General features: G+C 55.2%; 1 protein-coding gene and 1 long non-coding RNA gene across 4 annotated transcripts in view; one reads left to right on the top strand and one right to left on the bottom strand.

The window, feature by feature from the left end:
* The window catches only part of PCGF3 (polycomb group ring finger 3), a 51,060-nt gene that overhangs the window by 17,121 nt on the left and 10,645 nt on the right, over positions 1–23,294 (bottom strand). For 2 of the 3 annotated variants that reach the window (XM_081577208.1, XM_081577230.1), the window contains exons 2-8: positions 19,091–19,234; positions 18,600–18,749; positions 15,220–15,337; positions 14,285–14,381; positions 13,251–13,306; positions 7,726–7,836; positions 6,810–6,898 (exon numbers count right to left, since the gene is read on the bottom strand). In XM_081577208.1, the coding sequence (XP_081433334.1) occupies positions 6,810–6,898; positions 7,726–7,836; positions 13,251–13,306; positions 14,285–14,381; positions 15,220–15,328 (462 nt within the window). In that variant the 5' untranslated portion in view covers positions 15,329–15,337; positions 18,600–18,749; positions 19,091–19,234. The remainder of the gene's footprint in view (positions 1–6,809; positions 6,899–7,725; positions 7,837–13,250; positions 13,307–14,284; positions 14,382–15,219; positions 15,338–18,599; positions 18,750–19,090; positions 19,235–23,294) is intronic. The other variant, XM_081577219.1, reaches the window with a different exon arrangement.
* LOC145541265 (uncharacterized) lies at positions 248–15,363 on the top strand. Its single transcript, XR_014078905.1, has 4 exons — positions 248–451; positions 13,456–13,587; positions 14,356–14,553; positions 15,123–15,363. It is a non-coding gene; the product is annotated as an uncharacterized LOC145541265 (long non-coding RNA).

Here is a 23,294-nt window from a genome sequence, read left to right as displayed (position 1 = left end):
AGTCTTAGCCACTGAACCACCAGGAAGCCCCCAAATGCATTACCTATTTAAATACACTAAGTTAAAAGCACGTTTGTAATTTTTTTAACAGCTTTGCTGCAGTATAATTTACATATATGTTTTAAGTATACAACTCAGTAATTTTTAGCCAATTTAGAGTTGTGCAACCACCATGCCACCCTGTATGAGGTCAGACCTATCACCTCATAAAGACCCTCATGGCTTTGGTGGTCAATCTGCCCCACCCAGGCAACCACCCTTGGCCTGCATCTGTGGACCAGCCTCTCCTGGACGGTCTACAGATGGGATCATACAACACAGTCTTCCCATCTGACTTCTTTCAACAGTCAAGTGCGAAGACTCAAGCGTACGGCAACACCTTGCACTGCTGACCCACTTCTCCGCCTCCTTGCCAACAACTGTCACCATCTTTTTGACTTCAGCCATCTTGGTGAGTGTAAAATGCTATTTCATTATGGTTTTAACTTGTATTTTCCTAATGACTAATGATGTTGAACACATTTTCATGTGACTATTAGTGAAGTTGCTCTGTCAAGTCTGACTCTTTGAGACCCCATGGACTGCAGCCTGCCAGGCTCCTCTGCCCATGGAATCCTCCAGGCCTGAACACTGGAGTGGGTTCAGTTCAGTCGCTCAGTCGTGTCTGACTCTTTGTGACCCCATGAATCGCAGCACGCCAGGCCTCTCTGTCCATCACCAACTCCCGGAGTCCACCCAAACCCATGTCCATCAAGTCAGTGATGCCATCCAGCCATCTCATCCTCTGTCGTCCCCTTCTCCTCCTGCCCCCAATCCTTCCCAGCATCAGGGTCTTTTCCAATGAGTCAACTCTTCACATGAGGTGGCCAAAATATTGGAGTTTCAGCTTCAACATCAGTCCTTCCAATGAACACCCAGGACTGATCTCCTTTAGGATGGATTGATTGGATCTCCTTGCAGTCCAAGGGACTCTCAAGAGTCTTCTCCAACACCACAGTTCAAAAGCATCAATTCTGCGGCGCTCAGCTTTCTTCACCGTCCAACTCTCACATCCATACATGACCACTGGAAAAACCATAGCCTTGACTAGACGGACCTTTGTTGGCAGAGTAACGTCTCTGCTTTTTAATATGCTATCTAGGTTGGTCATAACCTTCCTTTCAAGGAGTAAGCGTCTTAATTTCATGGCTGCAATCACCATCAGCAGTGATTGTGGAGCCCAAAAAAATAAAGTCTGACACTGTTTCCACTGCTTCCCCATCTATTTCCCATGAGGTGATGGGACCAGATGCCATGGTCTTAGTTTTCTGAACGGTGAGCTTTAAGCCAACTTTTTCACTCTCCTCTTTCACTTTCATCAAGAGGCTCTTTAGTTCTTCGCTTTCTGCCATAAGGGTGGTGTCATCTGCATATCTGAAGTTATTGATATTTCTCCCAGCAATCCTGATTCCAGCTTGTGCTTCATCCAGCCCAGCGTTTCTCATGATGTACTCTGCATGTAAGTTAAATAAGCAGGGTGACAATATACAGCCTTGACGTACTCCTTTCCCAATTTGGAACCAGTCTGTTCCATGTCCAGTTCTGACTGTTGCTTCCTGACCTGTATACAGGTTTCTCAAGAGACAGGTCAGATGGTCTGGTATTCCCATCTCTTTCAGAATTTTCCACAGTTTATTGTGATCCACACAGTCAAAGGCTTTGGCATAGTCAATAAAGCAGAAATAGATGTTTTTCTGGAACTCTCTTGCTTTTTCGATGATCCAGCAGATGTTGGCAATTTGATCTCTGGTTCCTCTGCCTTTTCTAAAACCAGCTTGAACATCTGAAAGATGATGCTGTGAAAGTGCTGCACTCAATATGCCAGCAAATCTGGAAAACTCAGCAGCGGCCACAGGACTAGAAAAGGTCAGTTTTCATTCCAATCCCAAAGAAAGGCAATGCCAAAGAATGCTCAGACTACCGCACAATTGCACTCATCTCACACGCTAGTAAAGTAATGCTCAAAATTCTCCAAGCCAGGCTTCAACAATACATGAACCGTGAACTGGAGTGGGTAGCCCTTCCCTTCTCCAGGGGATCCTCCTATCCCAGAGATCAAACTTAGGCCTCCCACATTGCAGGCAGATTCTTTACTACCTGAGCTACCAGGGAATGCGACTATTAAACATTTATAATTCTTCTTTGATGAAATGTCTGCCAATTTGTTAATTGGATTGTTCATGTTATTAAGTTAAGAGTTACATATCTAGATAAAAGTCCTTTTTTTTTTTTTTAAAGTCCTTTTCAGAAATGTCATTTGCTAATATTTTCTCCCAGTCTGCGGTCTTTTAAATTTTTCTCAGTAGTGTCTTTTGAAGAGTAGCAACTCCTTTGGCTGTGCCGTGTGGCTTGAGGGATCTCAGCTCCCAGACCAGCGGCTGAGCTGCGCTCACAGTGGAAGCACAGAATCTTAGCCCCTGGACCGCCAGGGAGTCCCAAGAGCAGTCTTTCTTCATCTGATGAATTTTCTTTCATCAGTTTTCTTTCCTGAGTTGTGTTCTTGGTTTTAGATCTGAGAACTACAAGCCTAACCCAAGATGCTAAGGAGTTTCTCTCACATTTTCCTGAAAAGTTTCCAGGTTTGAGCCCTCATATTTTGAGTTAACTTGGGCTTCCCTGGTAGCTCAGTTGGGTAAAGAATCGCCTGCAATGCAGGATACCTGGGTTCGATCCCTGGGTTGGGAAGATCCCCTGGAGAAGGAAAACGCTACCCACACCAGTATTCTGGCCTGGAGAATTCCACAGACCGTATAGTCCATGGGGTCGCAAAGAGTTGGGCGCAGCTGAGCGACTTTCACTTTCACTTTCCATGTGGTGAGAGGCAGGGGCATGAGTGAATCTTCTGCACGTGGGTGTCCAGCTTTCCCAGCACCATCCAAGACACTGGTCTTTCCTCAGGAAGGGCCATGGCACCTGTGTTGCAACCAAATGACCTTGAATCTAAGGGCTTATTTCCACATTCCACAATGATTAAAAAAATCTACCTTAACACCTGCAACACAGTGTCTTGATTACTGCAGCCTTGTTTAATAAGATTTGATGTTCAAAATTTCCAATGCACATATGAAAGAACATTCAACTCAAGAAAGTAGAGAAGGAACAAAAGGGAACACAGAGCAGAAAGAAGGAATGATTAACAGAGAAGAACATGGCTCCATCTCTGGCAAGAACGACCAGAACAGCAGGAGACACCAGTGGGATACCAGGAAGAGCAATGGAGAACAACCAGACACTTGGCAAAGCCCAAAGACAAAAGAATTCTGTGAAAACCTAAGTCCAAGTAGAAACTTTCCTAGAAAACATATAACTTATAAAATAATCCAAAAAAGAAACAAAAGATTTGAGGAGGATTAAAATCATTAAGGAAATTTAATTTATAGTTTAAAATCTTCCTACCCATCTTCAAACAAATTAACCAAGATCTGATGGCTTCATGGGAAGTTTAAACAAAATATTCAATAAAACGGATGTTCTCAATCTTATACAAACTTTCCTAGAGAATAAAAAAGGGAGAGAGAGACTATCTCCAGCTCTGAGACTTCTCCCCTTGATACCAAAGCTAAACAGATACATACAGTTCCTGTGAAATGATTACATCAGAACATGCAACACACATCCATGAACACAGCAAGAATCTGCGTGTGAAGGAACCAAGGGCCGCCCCAGGAGCTGGAGATGGACGGGCAATAAACAGATCACTGACCCCGGAGTCTGGCACGAACAGCGAGTGGAGACGCACCAGGAAGACCAAGGCCAGCACCCAGGAGTCTGTGAGGGCTGGAATAATCCTTGTTCCGAGGCCTGAGCCATGCACGCGCCCAGGACACACCGCAGGCCCACCGTGGCACCACATCACACGGCAACCGTAGGACGTGGCCACATGATGCACCTCAAAAACCATCTCAAAAGCCAATTTTAACTGAGAAAAGGGGGCTGCACAAAGACGCCTGTTCTGTAGTGTCTATGGTGTGTGGCTGCATCATAAACGTGAAGACTCAGGACTCAGGTCGGAGGAGCCCAGCAGGGCCCCCAGGTTTGCTTGCAAGTGTGTCCCGGGCCAAGCGCCAGGCACCTGCACCACCACCTGCCCAGGGCCCTGCTGCCCGGTCCCCGCCCACCTGTGGCTCCAGCCTGGCCGCCCTGCCCCCGGCCTTCCCTCCCTGCAGGCCCTGCCCTGCCCCTGCTCCTCACACCTGGGGGCCCCAGCAGGCCCCTGTCTCGGGCCACGGCCACCCCCGCTCTACCTTCCTCGGGGCCAGCAACAGACCAGTGCAGGAGGCTCAGTCTGGCGTGGACTCGCAGCCTCACAGGGACGCAGTGGGGCCCGTCCCCCTGTCCCTGGGACAGCCTGCTGGCTCTTCTGAAAGCAGCCAACCACATAGACACTTCTTTGGCATGTTTGTGATAAAAAAGGCAAAATTTAGTCACAATAAACGCTGGAGGTTTAAAAGTGACAGAACAGGGGTTAACAAGGTGGCCCACCCTGCACCTGAAGAGGCCGGGCCAGCAGCCTGAGCCAGACCCAGCGAGACCTCCGAGTCCGACAGGAGGTACCTCTCAGAGCCCAGAAAGGTGGAGACGTGGGCCCCGGGAGGCGCCCTGCACCCCCGTGTTTGTGCTCTCTGTTCACTGAGACACATCTGAGCACACTCCCACACCCCACAGAGATGTTCCTCTTCCTGCAGCACCTGGGGAAAGTTTTCAACAACACAGAAGCATATAAACTGGAAAAGTAAGGTTCCGCTATTCTATCTTTACATCCACACTACGCTAATCATGTCTGTAATAAATGTCAGTGTGCATATATACACATTATTTTACCTATTAAATATATACATGTATGTGTGTTTAGTTGCTCAGTAGTGTCTGACTGTTTTGCAACCCTATAGAGTGTAGCCTGCCAGGCTCCTTTGTTCATGGGATTTCCCAAGGAAGAATACTGGAGTGGGTTGCCATTTTCTTCTCCAGGGGATCTTCCTAAGCCAGGGATCAAACCCATGTCTCAGGCATCTCCTGCCTTGCAGACAGGTTCTTTACCACTGAGCTGCCATATGTCAGAATATATATATAGGCAGACTTTGCTTTATTGCACTTCACAGATACTGTGTTTTTTATGAATTGAATGTTTGTGGTAGATGATGGCTAGCATTGTTTGGCAATAAAGTTATCTTTTAATTAAGGAATGTACCTTACTTTTTTTCCCGAGGGCTTCCCTGGTGGCTCAGTGGTAAAGAATCTGCCTGCAATGCAGGAGATGCATAAGACGTGGGTTTGATCCCTGGCCTGGGAAGATCCCCTGGAGAAGGAAATGGCAACTCACTCCAGTATTCTTGCCTGGGAGATCCTATGGACAGAGGAGCCTGGAGGGTTACAGTCCATGGGGTTGCAAAAGAGTCGGGCACAACTTAGCGACTAAACAACGTTGTTTTTTAGATATAACAAAACCTTACACTTGATAGACCACAATATGGTGGAAGCATAACTTTTATATACACTGGGAAATAAAATTCATGATTTGTTTTATTACAACGGTCTGGAACTGAATCTCAGTGTCTCCTGAGGGGCCTATATGCAGAAACGTGTGTGCGTGGATATGTTACATATATATTCTGCTACAGCCAAGACCCTAAGTTCTTATAGTTATTCCCGACTTTTTCCTCTTTCAGATGAGCTTCAGAAGCAGTTGGTTACATTCCTATGTATAAAACTGATTACAATCACAACCACTGAGATTAATTTGGGGAGAACTTGAATCCTAAGGTCAACCTTCCATCCCGGAATGCCCAATTATGCAATTTCCTGTGTTCTTCCGGAAGGCTCTGGTATCTTTGTTTCGGTCTCTCACATTTATTGCTAGGCTGCCTTAAAGTTCTTATTGGTTTTCTGAACGAGGTCGCCCACCCGCTGACTCTTACATGCTGGTCTTACCACCAGAAAACAGGTCTCAGCATCTTGAGGAGCTGAGCCACACACGTGTGCCCGAGAGTCACCGCACGCCCAGCTCGTGTTCCCGTCTCCTGACTGGGGGGGCCGGGACCTCCCAAATCACACTGAGTGACAGCCGTGGGCAGACATTTTCTTACTCTGACGCTGATGAGAGTTCCATCAGGGAGCGTGAGGACCACTGGAGGCGCCAAGTCAAGGAGCGCGGGGAGCAGCCCGCAGGCGAGGAGGCGCACCAGTCATGCTCTCAGCACCACCCCGTGAGGGCCCGGTGACTCCCCTGATCCCTGACAGTGGGTGCCGCCAACAGCGGCCCCCTCCCAGTCACTCTCACTGCAGCTTGCACGGAAGACGCCGTCCCCCACTCCCCGCTGAAGACATCCGCTTTAACCTCTTCGTTCCTAAAGCACTCCTCAGTGGGCAGGGCTCACTCTGGCAACTGGCCACAGAAGGGGAGTTCCCCGTCCAGAATTGCGAGGCGGCGCTCTCACCGCTGAGGGCGCGGGTTCAGTCCCTGGAAACCAAGATCCCACAAGCTGTGCGGCCCAGAGGAGGAGGAGGAGAAAGGGGAGGAGGGAAGGGGTCGGGAGAGAGCCTCAGGGAGCCGCCAGCACCGACCATCTCTGCTGTGTCCTCCTCCCGGCCGTCTCCGTCAGGGGAGAGCCCACCGGCTCCCCTCCTCCCGTCTCTGTCAGGAGAGACCCCCGAGGCCGGGCCGCGCGCCCGCCTGCTCCCTTCTTCCCGGCCCTTCCTGTCAGGGGAGAGCCCACCGGCTCCCCTCCTCCCGACTCTGTCAGGAGACCCCCGAGGCCGGGCCGCACGCCCACCTGCTCGTCGCTCCGGTGATAATCACCGTCTTCCTCCTGCTTCTCCTCCGCCGCCTCTTTGTTCGAACTGTCGTCTGCTTTGGTTTCTCCTTTTAGCAAAAACAGAAAAGACTGCATCACAACATCCCAAGTGTTAAACCATTATTTTTCCCCCACAGAACACTCGAACGCTGTAAAATCCCCCGGTGACAGGAGTTCACACACGTAAGAGTTGGAGGAGCGCTGGTGGATAGGGCTTCAGTCACAGAGCTCGCGAGGCTGCAGCGGGGCCGCGTGCGTCTGGGGGTCCTGGGCAGGGTACCGTCGACTGGGCACCACCAGGATGTCACACCTCAACTCCACCCAACAGCACGGCTCTGAGCTCGCGCTGGTCCCACATGGCTTTAAGAGTAAGGCCTCCAGCTAGGGAAAGACGGGATTCCTGGCTCCCGAGCTGCCTCTGGGCCTCACCCCTGAGCCCGAGCCTGCACCTATGCAGCCCCTGCTCCTCTGGGCTGGCAGCCAAGGCCTCCCCTTCTCAGATGCTCAGAGATACACAGAACAGACTAGAGTGCTTAGGAACCTGTGTGGCCCATGGAGTCAAAGGTTTGAATAAACTGTAACGATATGTACAGATTCAAAGCACCATTAATTTTCCGTCAAAGCCAAAGAGAAGTTGGCCTTTCTGCAAGAAAACAGGCAAACTGGGAGAAGAGCCCTGGAAGGCCCATCGTGCACACGTGGTCCCTGCACACCCCACCTCCAGGCACCTCTGGGGCCCCCGCAGCTCCCCCCTACAGCCCGCCACATAAGCCCTGGGACTGGGACCCTGTTTCTCAGCGTCCCCCGCTCCTGTCAGCTCCACATGGACGCTGACGCCCACCACGCCCATCGGGAACCTGCAGGGGCTCGTGCAGGTGAGACACGGGTCACTCACCGTTCCGGTGGGGGTCCAGGTGCTGCTTTGCAGAACACGTCTCCCCCTTGATGTCTCCAGGCACTTCCAGGCCTAACTTGTGGTAGAATTCCCTCTGCTTTCTCATTTCCGCTATGAAAAATTAACATGTAATCCTTAATTTTAGGCAGACAATGGATTATGTTAAAATTCTGCTCACAAATATTATCACATGTAAAAAAGGAGCAGGTTTAGATGAAAAGGTCTGAAGGCTGCTACTCATGAGAAATGAACAGCTTTGGACTGCTCCCCCTAGGATTTCAGGGTGGCTGCCAGCTGTGTGGCTTGGGCCCTGCCCCAGGGTGCAGCCTGGGCCCTGTGACGGCAGGTGCCCAGGCGCCCCCAGGCGGGCCCCAGGTGTGCCTGAGGGGAAAAGGGTACTCGTGGTGTCCACGGCCAGCAGCCACGCTCGTTAGTCCTGGGGGCCGGAGCTGCCCACCACAGGGGAGCCGTCTCTGCTGGACGGAGGTGGCAGAGGGCCCCAGCCGTCAGCCTCAGACACTGAGGGGCGCGGGGCCGGGCGGCGAGAGGACAGCTGATCCAGCCGGGTCCTCACACACCCCTGGGAAGGGCCGACTCTGCGACGCAGGCGGCTACTGAGAAGCGGCTCACACCCAGGTACGAAGCGGCAGCCACTGCTCAGGACCACGTGGCCGGGAGCAAAGGAAATCTGACCCAGACCCGTAACCGAAAGGCAGACTGTGGAGAAGACCCACGTGCAGATGGCCCAGTAAAGCTCAGTCACTGCACACCTCCCTCCCTAAACGCCAGAGCTCTGTGAGGCCAAGAACTCGCCCTGGCCACGTCCTAGACCCAGGCAGAGGCTGCAAAATACCTGACTGTGCAGGAAAAAGCAAACGCGTGAGGCAGCGGGCTAAGACGGAAAGAGGGAGGCCTCTCAGAATTGACGGATGTGTGAGGGCCAGCGCAGAGCTGGGGGGGCGCCGGAGCCAAACACACAAATCCCAGACCTGGGCAAGTCTAGGGTTAGCTTGAAGGGAAGCGTTTCCCGTAAACAATCCCGTATACGGTGTGCTGAAGCCCACTCCTCTCTATGCTCGAGGGCGGGCCTGCGAGACAGACCTCACCGGGACGCAGAACGTGCAGCCTCACACGGGCAGGCGCTGTGCCAGCCCCGCGACCGAGTCGGTTGGCGCCTTCTCCAACAGCTTCTGCACACTTGGTGTCTCTGTGCTACGTTTTGGTAACGCTCACAATATTTCAAACTTTTTCACTGTTGTTATATTTGTTATGGTATCTGTGATCAGGGAACCTTGATGTTATTATTTTAATTGTTTTTTTTTTCATTTTGTGTTTTTAACTAAGAGATATACACTACTTTTTAGCCATAATGCTATTGTACACTCAGTAGCCCACAGTATAACATGAACATAACTTTTATATGCATTGGGAAACCAAAAGATCGATGTGATTCACCCTATTGCGATACTTGCTTTACTGTGAGTCTGAAGCTGAACCTGCAGTATTTCTGAGGTCTGCCTGTACCTAGTTTTAATTCCTATTTCTTTAATTTTTACCTATCAAAATGAAAAAGAATTGAAAATAACAATATTCGATGTCAGATACACACAGGTATAGAAATGTCAATTGGGATAACTTTTCAGGAAAGTTGTTTTTCAGTAGCTAACTCATGTCCAACTGTTTATGACCTCATGGACTGCAGCACGCCAGGCTTCCCTGTCCTTCACTACCTCCCGGAGCTGGCTCAAACTCATGTCCATTGAGTCGGTGATGCCATCCAACCATCTCATCCTCTGTTGCCCCTTCTCCTCCTGCCCTCAATATTTCCAAGCATCAGGGTGACTTACATAAACTGTTAGTAATGTATCCCAAGGAAATAATCAGGTAAGTGCCTAAGGAGATAAAGCCTTATTTCCAACTGAAGGATCAGAAACAATCTGAATGCTTAGCACTGGGCAATGCGGGCTAGGCCAATCGTAAGCGTGCCTGCCTGCCAGCCTCATCCTGTCCAGCAGACATGTTCAGACGGGACTGCAGAGTCTCAGAACCCTGCTCAACAGCACACGTGAGACACCACCACCCATTCCCGACCGCGGGTGCACAAGAGAAATCTAACCTAACCGCTGTGCTGGGACACACGCCAGTGACACACGCTGGGACACGCCGGTGACACACGCTGGGACACGACCCACACTGGTGACACACGCCGGGACACACTGGTGACATACTGGTGACACACGCCGGAGACACATGCTGGGACAGGCTCAGGGACACACGCTGGGACAGACGCAGGGTCACACGCCGGTGACATACCGGTGACACACGCTGGGACACGACACACACTGGTGACACACGCCGGGACACATGCTGGGACAGGCTCAGGGACACACGCTGGGACACACGCAGGGTCACTGGGACCCACGAGCTGTGGCTCCGCGGGACCACACCCGTGAAGTCCTGTCTGGACAATCACACCTGGGAGGGGCCAGAATCGCACGGGGCCTCTCCATCCCGCCCGCACACAGGAACGTGGGGACCGAGGGGCCTGGGATCAGCCAAACCGTGAGAGCCGGGCCGGCCCCACCCACGAGCTCCTGGCACTAATAGACTCAGCGCTACCCTCTTAGTTTGCAAAGGTGCTGTATTCCTTGTTTTAAAAGAATCCTCTTTGGGGAAACAAACGGCGACATCTCTGGATGAAACAAAAGGAAGGGGGACCAAGCCAAAAGCTCCGGACTCCAGGTCATAAGTGCTTTATGAAGTCTTGCCTTTAGCATGTTTAAAATACCCTAGAATAATCTTTAACACTATCACTACCAGTATTTTATTTTCATGTATTCTTTGCCTTTCCCCAGCACTAGAAAAGAAAGTGTTAGTCGCTCAGTCATGTCTGACTCTTTGTGACCTCATGGACTGCAGCCACCAGGCCCCTCTCTTTATGGGATTCTCCAGGCAAGAACACTGGAGTGGGTTGCCATTCCCTTCTCCAGGGGATCTTCCTGATCCAGGGATCAAAACCAGGTCTCCTGCACTGCAGGCATATTCCTTACCATCTGAGCCACCAGGGAAATAGAAAACTCTTCAAATATCAAAAGATGACAGTTTCTACATATATTTACTCAGAAAATTTAAATTCTTCTTTCTTGAATGAATTCTGTGAACAGTGAAAGAAGACTTTACCAGTATTACTGCCTAAGTTGTGTCTTAAAAGTCAGATGTGACATCTACTGAGCTAACAAGAGTGAGGCTGTTCCTTAAATCATCACCTTGTGAGACACAGCGGTGAGAAAACACTCCCAAACGAACTGCTGCCGTTTCTTATCTTGGAAAGAAAGCTGCACCTAGGTTTTATCAGCTCGCCCTGCCCCACCAGCCAGCACCCACTCTGAATGGACCACCCTTCACCAAGGACAGGACAGTCTCAGGGCCCAGAACTGCGGAGAGAATGGTCATTCCCATTCTCAGGATACTTGTACCACACAGTATTTCTTCTCAAGTCTCATAAGACTGACTTAAAGCTTGTATTTAAAGTTTAAATCCTGAATTAGAGATACCAAGGGAACATTTCATGCAAAGATGGGCTCGATAAAGGACAGAAATGCTATGGACCTGACAGAAGCAGAAGATATTAAGAAGAGGTAGCAAGAACACACAGAAGAACTGTACAAAAAAGATCTTCATGACCCAGATAATCACGAGGGTGTGATCACTCACCTAGAGCCAGACATCCTGGAATGTGAAGTCAAGTGAGCCTTAGAAAGCATCACTACGAACAAAGCTAGCAGAAGTGATGGAATTCCAGTTGAGCTATTTCAAATCCTCAAAGATGATGCTGTGAAAGTGCTGCACTCGATACGCCAGCAAATCTGGAAAACTCAGCAGTGGCCACAGGACTGGAAAAGGTCAGTTTTCATTCCAATCCCAAAGAAAGGCAATGCCAAAGAATGCTCAAACTACCGCACAATTGCACTCATCTCACACGCTAGTAAGGTAATGCTCAAAATTCTCCAAGCCAGGCTTCAGCAATACGTGAACCGTCAACTTCCAGATGTTCAAGCTGGTTTTAGAAAAGGCAGAGGAACGAGAGATCAAATTGCCAACATCTGCTGGATCATCGAAAAAGCAAGAGAGTTCCAGAAGAACATCTATTTCTGCTTTATTGATTATGCCAAAGCCTTTGACTGTGTGGATCACAATAAACTGTGGAAAATTCTGAAAGAGATGGGAATACCAGACCATCTGACCTGTCTCTTGAGAAACCTGTATACAGGTCAGGAAGCAACAGTCAGAACTGGACATGGAACAACAGACTGATTCCAAATAGGAAAAGGAGTACGTCAAGGCTGTATATTGTCACCCTGCTTATTTAACTTATATGCAGAGTACATCATGAGAAACACTGGGCAGGATGAAGCACAAGCTGGAATCAAGATTGCCAGGAGAAATATCAATAACCTCAGATATGCAGATGACACCACCCTTATGGCAGAAAGTGAAGAAGAACTAAAGAGCCTCTTGATGAAGGTGAAGGAGGAGAGTGAAAAAGTTGGCTTAAAGCTCAACGTTCAGAAAACTAAGATCATGGCATCTGGTCCCATCACTTCATGGGAAATAGATGGGGAAACAGTGGAAACAGTGTCAGACTTTATATTTTTGGGCTCCACAATCACTGCTGATGGTGATTGCAGTCATGAAATTAAAAGACGCTTACTCCTTGGAAGGAAGGTTATGACCAACCTAGATAGCATATTAAAAAGCTGAGACATTACTCTGCCAACAAAGGTCCGTCTAGTCAAGGCTATGGTTTTTCCAGTGGTCATGTATGGATGTGAGAGTTGGACGGTGAAGAAAGCTGAGCGCCGAAGAATTGATGCTTTTGAACTGTGGTGTTGGAGAAGACTCTTGAGAGTCCCTTGGACTGCAAGGAGATCCAATCAATCCATCCTAAAGGAGATCAATCCTAGGTGTTCACTGGTAGGACTGATGTTGAAGCTGAAACTCCATTACTTTGGCCACCTGATGTGAAGAGTTGACTCATTGGAAAAGACCCTGATGCTGGGAAGGATTGGGGGCGGGAGGAGAAGGGGACGACAGAGGATGAGATGGCTGGATGGCATCACTCACTCGATGGACATGGGTTTGGGTGGACTCCGGGAGTTGGTGATGGACAGGGAGGCCTGACGTGCTGCGGTTCATGGGGTCGCAGAGAGTCGGACATGACTGAGCGACTGAGCTGAACTGAACTTGGCTGACACGGGGCTCCTGGCTTCACCTCCGACAGCACGAACGGGAGGCCCCCCGCTCTGCCCCCGGGGCCCGGCGGGGGCTGCACACATGCCGGGCACCGAGTGCCCCCCGAGCACAGAGAGAGACGCGTGAGCGAGGGTGGACGAGACCAGCGAGCAGACGGCAGGGGGCTCAGGGCAGGGCCAAGTGAGACGTCCAAAGCCAGGGCCCCCAAGGGAAAAGGCGCTTGGAGGTTGTGCTGAGGACGCAGGGGTGCAGGGGGAGGTTCCGACACTTACCCTCTTGGAGGCCTGGGACCAATTTGTAAACAATATCCTGCATGGTTCTGTCATGACTGGCAGAAGGAAGAGAACAGGTGGGTTAGGCAGAAACGTCAACCCTCTAACGTTTCCATGTAACAGCAACAAACTCCACAATCACAAACTGCAATTGTAGTTGGGTTTTGCTTCTAGTTTGTACTTATAAAAACGTCTGTGCCAGCAGGAGTGACACAGGACCCGAGCGGACACGTCACTGAGTGTGGACTTTAGATGCTGCTGAACATTCAGAGAAGGACCCAAGCAAGACCCTCGGCGACCAGCGACCTCCACCCACTGGGCTTCTCAAGTCCTGCAGGTGTCAGGCAGCCTCGGGCTGTGCCAGACCAGAGGGGGTTTTTCAAACGTCCCTGACCAGGACCTGCCCAAGGAGCACCTCTCATGTCAAGACACTCGTGTTGACGTGAACGTGTGGATCTCACACACACACACGCACACACACAACAGAGCCGGCCTCCAGTACCCACGACACCCTCCGTGCTCCTAGTCCCCGACCCCCCACCCTCTCCTGAAGCTCTGTGGAGCCGCAAGGTCAGGACAGGGCAGAACGGGCCCGACAGGCCTCCCGCAGACCCCCTCCCCGAGGCGCTCACCCGACGTACCGCCCGCAGACCCCCGCCCCGAGGCGCTCACCCGACATACAGCCCGCAGACCCCCTCCCGCAGACCCCCGCCCCGAGGCGCTCACCCGACGTACCGCCCGCAGACCCCCGCCCCGAGGCGCTCACCCGACGTACCGCCCGCAGACCCCCGCCCCGAGGCGCTCACCCGACGTACCGCCCGCAGACCCCCTCCCCGAGGCGCTCACCCGACGTACCGCCCGCAGACCCCCGCCCCGAGGCGCTCACCCGACATACAGCCCGCAGACCCCCTCCCGCAGACCCCCGCCCCGAGGCGCTCACCCGACGTACCGCCCGCAGACCCCCGCCCCGAGGCGCTCACCCGACATACAGCCCGCAGACCCCCTCCCGCAGACCCCCGCCCCGAGGCGCTCACCCGATGTACTGCAGGGGGTGGCTCTGGTGGATGACGATCCTGCACGTGGGACAGGTGTTGTTCTCCTCCAGGTACTTCACCAGGCAGCTGCGGCAGACTGCGGAGGGCGCACGCGTCAGCGGCGGGCGGGGTGCTCCTCCCGCTGGCCCCCTGCCCCGGGCCACCGGGAACAGGCCCGTTACCTGGGCCCACCACCCACGGAGGACACAGACGGGAGGGGGAAGGTGCCCTCACGCCCATCACGGGGCTCCCGTCACAGCAGTGAACAGGTAAATTCTATGTTAGTCTAAGAGAGCACTAGAACTTCTCTGCACAACCAAATGGGATAAGACTCAGTGAGTGTAACGTAAAACACTGCCAGCCAGTATCTAAAATACAATTACCTTTAAAATAAAAATTTGATCAAAACTGGCAAGCATCTTCTAAACTGAGAAATACAAGATTCAGAGGATTCGCTTAACCTTAGGACGTGCCCTCAGCATCCCGGGCCAGCCTCCCAGGACCAGCCTGCTGGTGAAGGCTGTGGGGGCGGGGGGCACCACTTGAAGGAGGAGGGCACCCAAGTTCAGCACCAGCTGCAAAGCTAAACCCTGCAACAGGCCAGCGGCCGTGGTGGGCAGGGGGCACAAAGTTTAAGGAATTCATTTGCAAATGGCAAAAATAAGCACTTTGGCCCACCAGAAACCAATATTCTGTCATACCACATGTAATGCTTTAGCTGTTACATACAAATAACTAAGTTTTTCTTGCATTTATTTAGCTTTCTCAAATGATACCTCTTACAGTGAAATAACCCCCAGTGTTTTAACTTTAGATAACTTTTCTCATTTATCTTCAGGATCTCCTTTATTTCTGCTGCTGGGTCTTGCTCTGTGCTTGAGTAAATGCTCTGGGGAAAGAAGCCCAAGTGTTAGAGGACAGGACTCTGCACGCACATGTGTGCAGACACTCGGTCACCGTGGTCGCGTCGATGAGGTATCCACTACACAGGCGGCAGGTGATGTGGGCGTTTATGTCCCAGAGTTTAATCTTTCTGGTCAACATCTTTGGCTTCTGCAAGAGAAAAAAGCATATTAACCAAAGTGTGACATAGTCCGATGTTTCACCAAAGGTTCAGGTTCAATATAAATCGAGCTCCATTGTGGCCAGGAGGAGCTCAGCATGAGGAGGGCTGAGGCCAGGCCCCCCCCCCCACCGCTCCCACCAGGCCAGGTCCCCCCTCCCACCAGGTCAGGTCCCCCTGCTCCCACCAGGACAGGTCCCCCTGCTCCCACCAGGCCAGGTCCCCCCGCTCCCACCAGGCCAGGCCGCCCTCCCACCAGGTCAGGTCCCCCCCTGCTCCCACCAGGCCAGGCCTCCCTGCTCCCACCAGGACAGGTCCCCCCCCCTGCTCCCACCAGGACAGGTCCCCCCCGTGCTCCCACCAGGACAGGTCCCCCCTCCCACCAGGTCAGGTCCCCCCTCCCACCAGCCCAGGTCCCCCCTCCCACCAGCCCAGGTCCCCCCGCTCCCACCAGGCCAGGTCCCCCTGCTCCCACCAGGTCAGGTCCCCCCTCCCACCAGCCCAGGTCCCCCCGCTCCCACCAGGCCAGGTCCCCCTGCTCCCACCAGGCCAGGTCCCCCCGCTCCCACCAGGCCAGGCCCCCCTCCCACCAGGACAGGTCCCCCCCACCCCCTTCTCCCACCAGGCCAGGCCCCCCTGCTCCCACTGTGTCAGCTCCACACCCTGCGACCCTGCTTCCACGATGAGACACGCAGTCGCCCCCGGTGGAGCAGGTCACCCGCCCTGGGGCAGCACCCCTCCTTCCAGGGCCCCCGCCCGCTCCTCCTGCTCAGAACCCGCGAGGTCAGCTGGTGAGGCGGTGCGAGGCAGGAGAGGTCTCTGCAGCCGTGGGAGGAGAGGCCAGGGAGCAGGTGGGCTGTGCTGGGCAGAAGACGGTCTGTCTGGAGCTCTGGCTCCTCCGATAAGACGACACAGGTGAGCAGCCGGGGCCCGCTCCCCGCAGGAAGCAGAGCGCACAACAGCATCCTAAGTCCAAACCTCTGTCACCGTGCTCGGAGTGTGGACACGCCGCCTCCGCCCCAGAGCCGCCCTCCAGAGCTGCAGTGGCTCTGACTGGCTCCCCTCCCAGACCACAGGCTCCCAAGGGCAGGGTCTGTTGTCACCTCCCTAATAGAAGGCTGTGCAGGAGAAGCAGCCCCAAAGATGCTACGTCCTCCCCAAAACCTGTATGTCACCTCATGGAGCACAAGGCCCCTGAGACGGGATCCCCGCTGGAGTCCCCGGGTGACCGTGTCACCACAGGGCCCTTCTGGGGCGCAGGAGGCTCAAAGGAGATATGGCAGGAGCTGCCTGCAGGCGGGGAGCGGGGAAGGGGCTTCCAGGAGTGGGGAGCTCTGAGACAAGCAGTGCCGCCCACACCTGGACTGTAGCCCTGGACGCCCAGCCGGCAGCACTGGCCAGTGAGACCCCTGAGGCTTCACTCAGCCACCAGCTTCTGGGACACTCGCTGTGGTTCGAGCAGGAGACTCATCTGGATGCTACACCACACAGGGTGCCAGGAGCTTCCACAGCCAGGATCACTGACAACTCTGCCCAGAGGCAGAACTGCCCCAGGAGATGGAGGCCAAGGCCAGGAGGCCCACAGCACCCCTGGTCAGTGAGCTGGACAGCAAGGCCTCACCAGCAGACACAGTGCACGCAATGGCTCCAGCACAGACGTTCCTGGCTCAGCGCTGTCTGAGGACAGGCAGAGGGAAGGAAGCGGCTGGGCGGGCAGATGAGGCCACACCAGACCCAGGAGGAGGGCCCCGACCCCGAGACGAAACCGTCACCTCACACCAAACCCCAGATCGACCATCGGCAGAGACTGATGCAGCCAGCACAGTGCCAGGCGCGGTCCAGCCGGACACGCGAGGGCCTCTAAACCAGCCAGAACACCGCACGCCTGTTACAGAAGACAGGACGGGAGGCATCGCAGGGGCACGCTAGCACGGGCCCCCGCCGGAGACACCCCTCTCGCGGACCCGTGTGGTTTCGAGCTGTCAGGAGCGACAGGGGGTCATTCCCACAGGGGCTCCGCGGGCCCCGGGAAGCAAACCTAAGTCTGCGGGGCCAGGCACTCTGGTGTCCCGGTTACCAGGTGATGTGCGGAGCCTGCCTCCCCGCTGACCTGCTGAGACGGGCTTCGCGAAGAAGGGCCTGTGTGCCCCATGGAAGAGGAAGAAATGGGCAGTAACTGCAGGGGGAGAAACCTGAGTCGTCGCCCAGCAAAGCAAAGCGGAGATGGGAGGGCACCGACCGAGAGCTCTGCTGGACGCAGGGCCCGGGGCGCTGTCTACCACCTGCCCAACCGGGCCCAGCACCGCGCCCGTGGCTCACTGGGCACTGTTTACACGCCCGCCAGGCTCACACTTGCCACCAGCCTGACAGCCAGGCCAAAGCCAGCTCCAAATCACACAGACCGGGGTCAAGATCAGTGTGAACTCATCTTTAGTGGCAACAGGCAAACAGATACAGACGTGTGTGTGCGAGTGTGGACACACCCACCCACTCTCAACTATGTCCCCTGGGAGTGACCGCTGCTGGGCAGCCCTGGACCGAGAGGTTCCACACCGCCTCTGCCGCAGGAGCCAGCAGTGCTGACGCGCAGCCGGCCCTGGCTGGGCGAGGACCTGGCGGACCTCTGTGCTTCGAACCGGGACAGCAACTCTCACTGCTGATGGTCAGCGGGATAACACAGGAGCCTATGAGGCCACGCGGACAGACAGGAAAGGCAGGGGCGCCCTTCCTCACAGAACGCGAGCTGGTGAATGGACGGCAGGCTGGCAGTGAGGGTCACCACCCAAGGACAACTGCAGGGACGCTGGCTCAGGAAGCCTCGGTGGGGATCAGTGGGGGAAGACTTCACCGAGGAAGTGAAGGTGCACGAAGTCTCCAAACCCTCAGCAGCCCCTGAGGAGGGCAGGACCCTCAGGAAGACAGCCCCATGTGTTGCCGACGGCGTGACGGGTGACACCCGGGCGAGGACCCCGCTGCAGGGGCGCCCCCTGGCATCACGCCTGACAGGCGACTACCAGAGCCTGAGCCCCATGGGGGGCCCGGCCTCCAGTTCTGCCCACACGGCCCTCCACGCCAGTCAGGCGTGTGACCAGCCACGCTCGCAAGCGGCCCACGCCCCGTCGCCCCACCTCGGCCAGGACCCGGGGGGCCGGCGGCACTCTCCAGACCACAGGCGGACGGCGCTTGAGGCGGCCCCGGAGGCACCTCTGACGCGTCAGGACGGCAGGCCGCGCGCGAGAAGCCCATCCCCACCTCCTCGAGGCCGTCGGTCCCTCCTGCTGCCTCTGCATCGGACGCCTCCGCCTACGGGTACGCCGCGCTCACGCCTCGGCCGCCACGCCCTCCGTGCTCTGGCTCCTCACGTCTGCGCCTTGCTTGCGTCCCTCGCGGTGTTTCCATTTTCTAGCACAGAAATGGCACCTGCTGTTCAAGGTCACGTCATTTATGCAACGTACACAGCCCTGTAGTTAGGTTTCTGCTAGAAGCTGTGAAGAGCCCCACGTAGCAAACAGCAGAACGGAGTCAATCAGAAATATTAATCGGAAAAAACTGGAATATGTGTAAGTAACTGTGCTCAAACCTGCTCTGGAGCCATCAGAGATGAAATTTTAAAGGAGCTACAAGGCGCTGACTTTTTCTACGGCTACAACAGAGTCAGTATAAGACAGAGTGTAATTCAAGGTAAGTTTAATCAACTCACATGCACTGAAAGAAGGAAAAGCTGAGAGCTCACACTGCATTACCTGTGCACAGAGCCAGGCTCTCCGCTACATTTTGAAGCCTGTGGAGACACAGGGATGGGGTGTCACTCACACGTGCCGTTCCACGGAGCCTGGCCCCTGGACAAGCAGCTTCGGCTGCTCAGGTCAACAGGTCTCTTCCTTTACCTGCTCAGAACAACAAAGAGAAAAGCAAGCTGGGTTGACGGTAGAGCACCTGCAGGAACCACGGAGACACAGGCAGGCCCTGACAGGAGCCTGGTGGCTCGAGGCCCAGGGCTGGGGGTGGGGAGGTGCAGCTGGGGGCTGCCCCACGTGCCCTGGGGCCCAGAGAAGCTCCCGGGGAGGCGGTGGGCTCTGGGGTGACCTGGCGGGAGGCCAGGAGAGCGATCATGTGACTCCGGTGCTGCTTTCGCATTTCCCGCCCCGGAAGGTGTCCCCAGGGCGGCTCACTAAGGAACCCACAGGAGGATACCCACAGGCTCCGAGCGGGTTCTGGGCCACCGCAGGGGACAGACACGCCAAAGGGCACGTGTGTCTGCGGATGGCGGCGCCAGGGCCACGCCTAGCGAACACAGTGCGGGGCTGGGGCGAGCGGCAGCAGTGAAGCGGGGCGCCAGGCCCCTGCAGGATTCGGCCGTCGGGGAGACGGAGCTGAAGGGCCAGGAGCTGGAGTGGTTCTCGGAGCTCCGGGGTGGGGGTGGGGGTGCGCCTGCAGAGCTTCAGCGGCAGCGTCGCTTAGACATGGCCAGCGACACAGTCACAGACACTGCACGGGAGACCTCAGACGTCAGTGAGCAAGGGACACAAATCCCCAGAGCCGACATTCTCGAGGAGAAGACAGACATTAAGTGATAACACCACGAGCACCCACGCCGTTCAGACACCGGGGGGGACAGACAGGACACATCAGCAGGGGCGGAGGTCGGGAGAACGGGGTCCAGAGCACCTCCCTGCAGTGACATCTAACTTCACGCCAACAGAGTTGAAAACTCCTAAGAAATTTGACAAACTGCTTGAAAACAGCTCACCAGAACGGAGATGAATGGAAACAGAATCAAGAGTTTTGGAGGCTGAGCCAGGCCGGCTCCACCAAACCTGCGTGTGGCAGCCCACCCCAGACCCACCCGAGCGCAGAGGCGTGTGTTCCCGACTGGGGGTGAGGCCGCACAACCCAGGCCAGGGGGGCCGGAGACACGGACCACGGACAGCTGCAGCGCCGCCTGCAGAGCGAGCAGGAGGGGCACCCTGGAACACGAGGGGCTCCGAATAAGAAACGAATGTCATTTATGACACAAGCTAAAAGGAGAGAGATGCTAAGATCTCCCCAGAGACACACACTCGCAGCAAGTTAAGAGCAGAAGGAACTTCCCCACCTGAACAAAGCTCTCCATCTAAGAGACACTAACACTTCCATCCACTGGAAGGTTCATGCCTGACTGCAGAGCTCTCTTCCCAGCCGCCTGTGGGGAGCAGCTGCGGCCGTGTTTCTCCTGGACGCAGCAGGCAACCAGAGATCAGCGCCAGGGGGACGCATGACTGGACAGGTGCTCCCAGACAGCAACTGCACCATGAAACCGGGCACTTCAGTGCATCTGAACAGCACCTCCCTAAACAGTGTACTTCACCAAAAAACCCACCGAACGCAAGCACCACTCCTAGTGGTGAGAATTCTCCCTTACGCCAGGCCTCTCCTGACAAGCATCCCCGAACAGCAATTCCAGGCGGGCGGAGACCAGATGTGTGAGGCACGACGCAAGGCTGAGGACACACGTGCAGCGCCTGGCCGTCACCAGCCCTGCCGTCTTGCCGGGCGGCTCCGCCGTGGGGCACTGCACACTCCCACTCTCACCAGCCTTGGCCCCCGGGGTCGTGGGCTTCACGGGCGCAGACGTGGGGGGCAGGCCCCCGCCCTGACCCAGTCTTGCTGACACCTCCTGAGTCTGATGTGTCAGGGTGTCCTGAGTGGCAGATGCAACGTTATATATATGTACACAAGATCTTTAATTTTCAAAAATGAAACCAAAAAATAATGCAACACTTCAGACAACCGGTTGCCCCTCCTTAAAGGGCTCCATCCTCTGGCCCCGTGACCCTCGACACCAGTGCCGACCCCTGGACTGTCCCGTGCGGTGGCCAGCATAGCCGCAACACCGGCTCCTGCTCCTCCCAGGCTGGTGGCTGAGACTCGGCGGGAAGAGGCCAGTGAGGACGGCCTTGGCTGGCGCCTGGAAACCAGGCTGGTGACAGTTCCCACCGGTGATTTAAAACTTCCCTGAAAGCTCAGCGGGGTCCACACCAAGACCCACGTCCTCAGGAGCTGAGGGCCTGCCAGGCAGGTGCCTCAGTGAGAGCCCCCTGGGCCCTGGTCTCTGGGGTGACAGCCCTTCCCGTCGTTGAGCATGTCCATCCTGACTCAGGGAGAGGACTCTGGACGCGGTGCCGGGACCCCCAAGGCTCGTCCCATTTGCCGCTTCCTTCACGGATTCCGCTGTGACCTTTGGCTGAAATAACCCACAGCCCTGAGCATGAGGAGTCCACCTGCGCGCCTGCACACCCGGGACACAGCCCTCAGCCTCTTGACGCCCCAGGCCCGCCGGGCCTCTCCGTGTCTGCCCAGACAAGCCCATCCAGGCCGAGACGGTGACCGAGGCCTGGCCGCCCCGGGGCCCTGACCCTGCTGCGGCCTCGTCCCCTCTGCTGCCCTCCTGCAGCACCTGCTCCCCCGGGGCAGGGTGGCACCTCTACCCCCTTCCCCGGGCTCTGGGCTGATCCAGGCCCTACCCGCTTGCTTCTCAAGGGCTCTGACAGTCCCAGCAAGCCCTTCTCATCCGGAACCTTCGACACCTCCCTCCTGACAGAACCCACCTCCACAGGACCCCCCACCCCACGACCCAGTCACCCCCCTGCCCGTCTTCCGTCCTCTACTCCACAAAGTCCCGGTGATGAGAACATCGCCAACCCCCCAAGATGTAAGACCGCCGCCCACTTGCAGCCCAGTTGACCCCTCCCATGCGGCCCCTGCCACCAGGGTAAGCAGCAGGTGTCAGACGCTGGCCTCAGCCCCGGACACTGCAGAAGGGCCAGGCCGCATGCCGGACATCTCTCAGGGTCACTCCAGAACTCAGGGGCATTCGCTCTTGCATGAAGAGGCCCTTCTTCCTGTCCATGCGTCTTGGACCACTGCCCTGTCCACCTTGTCCACCCGTCTGCAACACCCCCGACGCCACAGCCTACTTAAGGAGTACTTCCCCACGCGATACCCTCGTGTGACACACACTGCCCCCTTTCCTCCCCCAGGGAAACACACCAGGCTTGCTGCGCTGCATAAAAGTAGCAAACATATTCACTGATCAGAACCTGGAATTCTTCACTGGATGTAGTTAAGGAAAAAGCCCTCTCAGTCTCAACCCCCAATACTCACTGCTGCTCCCCGCGTACCAAGCACTTTCACCGTCCTCACTTCCGCCTGACACTGCAAACACACACCCTCACCCTCACTTCCACCAACACTGCGAACACACACCCTCACCCTCACTTCCACCAACACTGCGAACACACACCCTCACCCTCACTTCCACCAACACTGCAAACACACACCCTCACCCTCACTTCCACCAACACTGCGAACACACACCCTCACCCTCACTTCCACCAACACTGCAAACACACACCCTCACCCTCACTTCCACCAACACTGCGAACACACACCCTCACCCTCACTTCCACCAACACTGCAAACACACACCCTCACCCTCACTTCCACCAACACTGCAAACACACACCCTCACCCTCACTTCCACCAACACTGCAAACACACACCCTCACCCTCACTTCCACCAACACTGCGAACACACACCCTCACCCTCACTTCCGCCAACACTGCGAACACACACCCTCACCCTCACTTCCGCCAACACTGCGAACACACACCCTCACCCTCACTTCCGCCAACACTGCGAACACACACCCTCACCCTCACTTCCGCCAACACTGCGAACACACACCCTCACCCTCACTTCCGCCAACACTGCGAACACACACCCTCACCCTCACTTCCGCCAACACTGCGAACACACACCCTCACCCTCACTTCCGCCAACACTGCGAACACACACCCTCACCCTCACTTCCGCCAACACTGCCAACACACACCCTCACCCTCACTTCCGCCAACACTGCGAACACACACCCTCACCCTCACTTCCGCCAACACTGCGAACACACA

This window comes from Giraffa tippelskirchi, chromosome 1 (genome assembly GCF_054371585.1).
Source record: "Giraffa tippelskirchi isolate mGirTip1 chromosome 1, T2T-mGirTip1v1.2.pri, whole genome shotgun sequence".
In the NCBI taxonomy this organism is placed as follows: domain Eukaryota; kingdom Metazoa; phylum Chordata; class Mammalia; order Artiodactyla; family Giraffidae; genus Giraffa; species Giraffa tippelskirchi.
The sequence above is the reverse complement of the archived record's forward strand: the minus strand, read 5'-3'. Positions and strand labels throughout refer to the sequence as shown.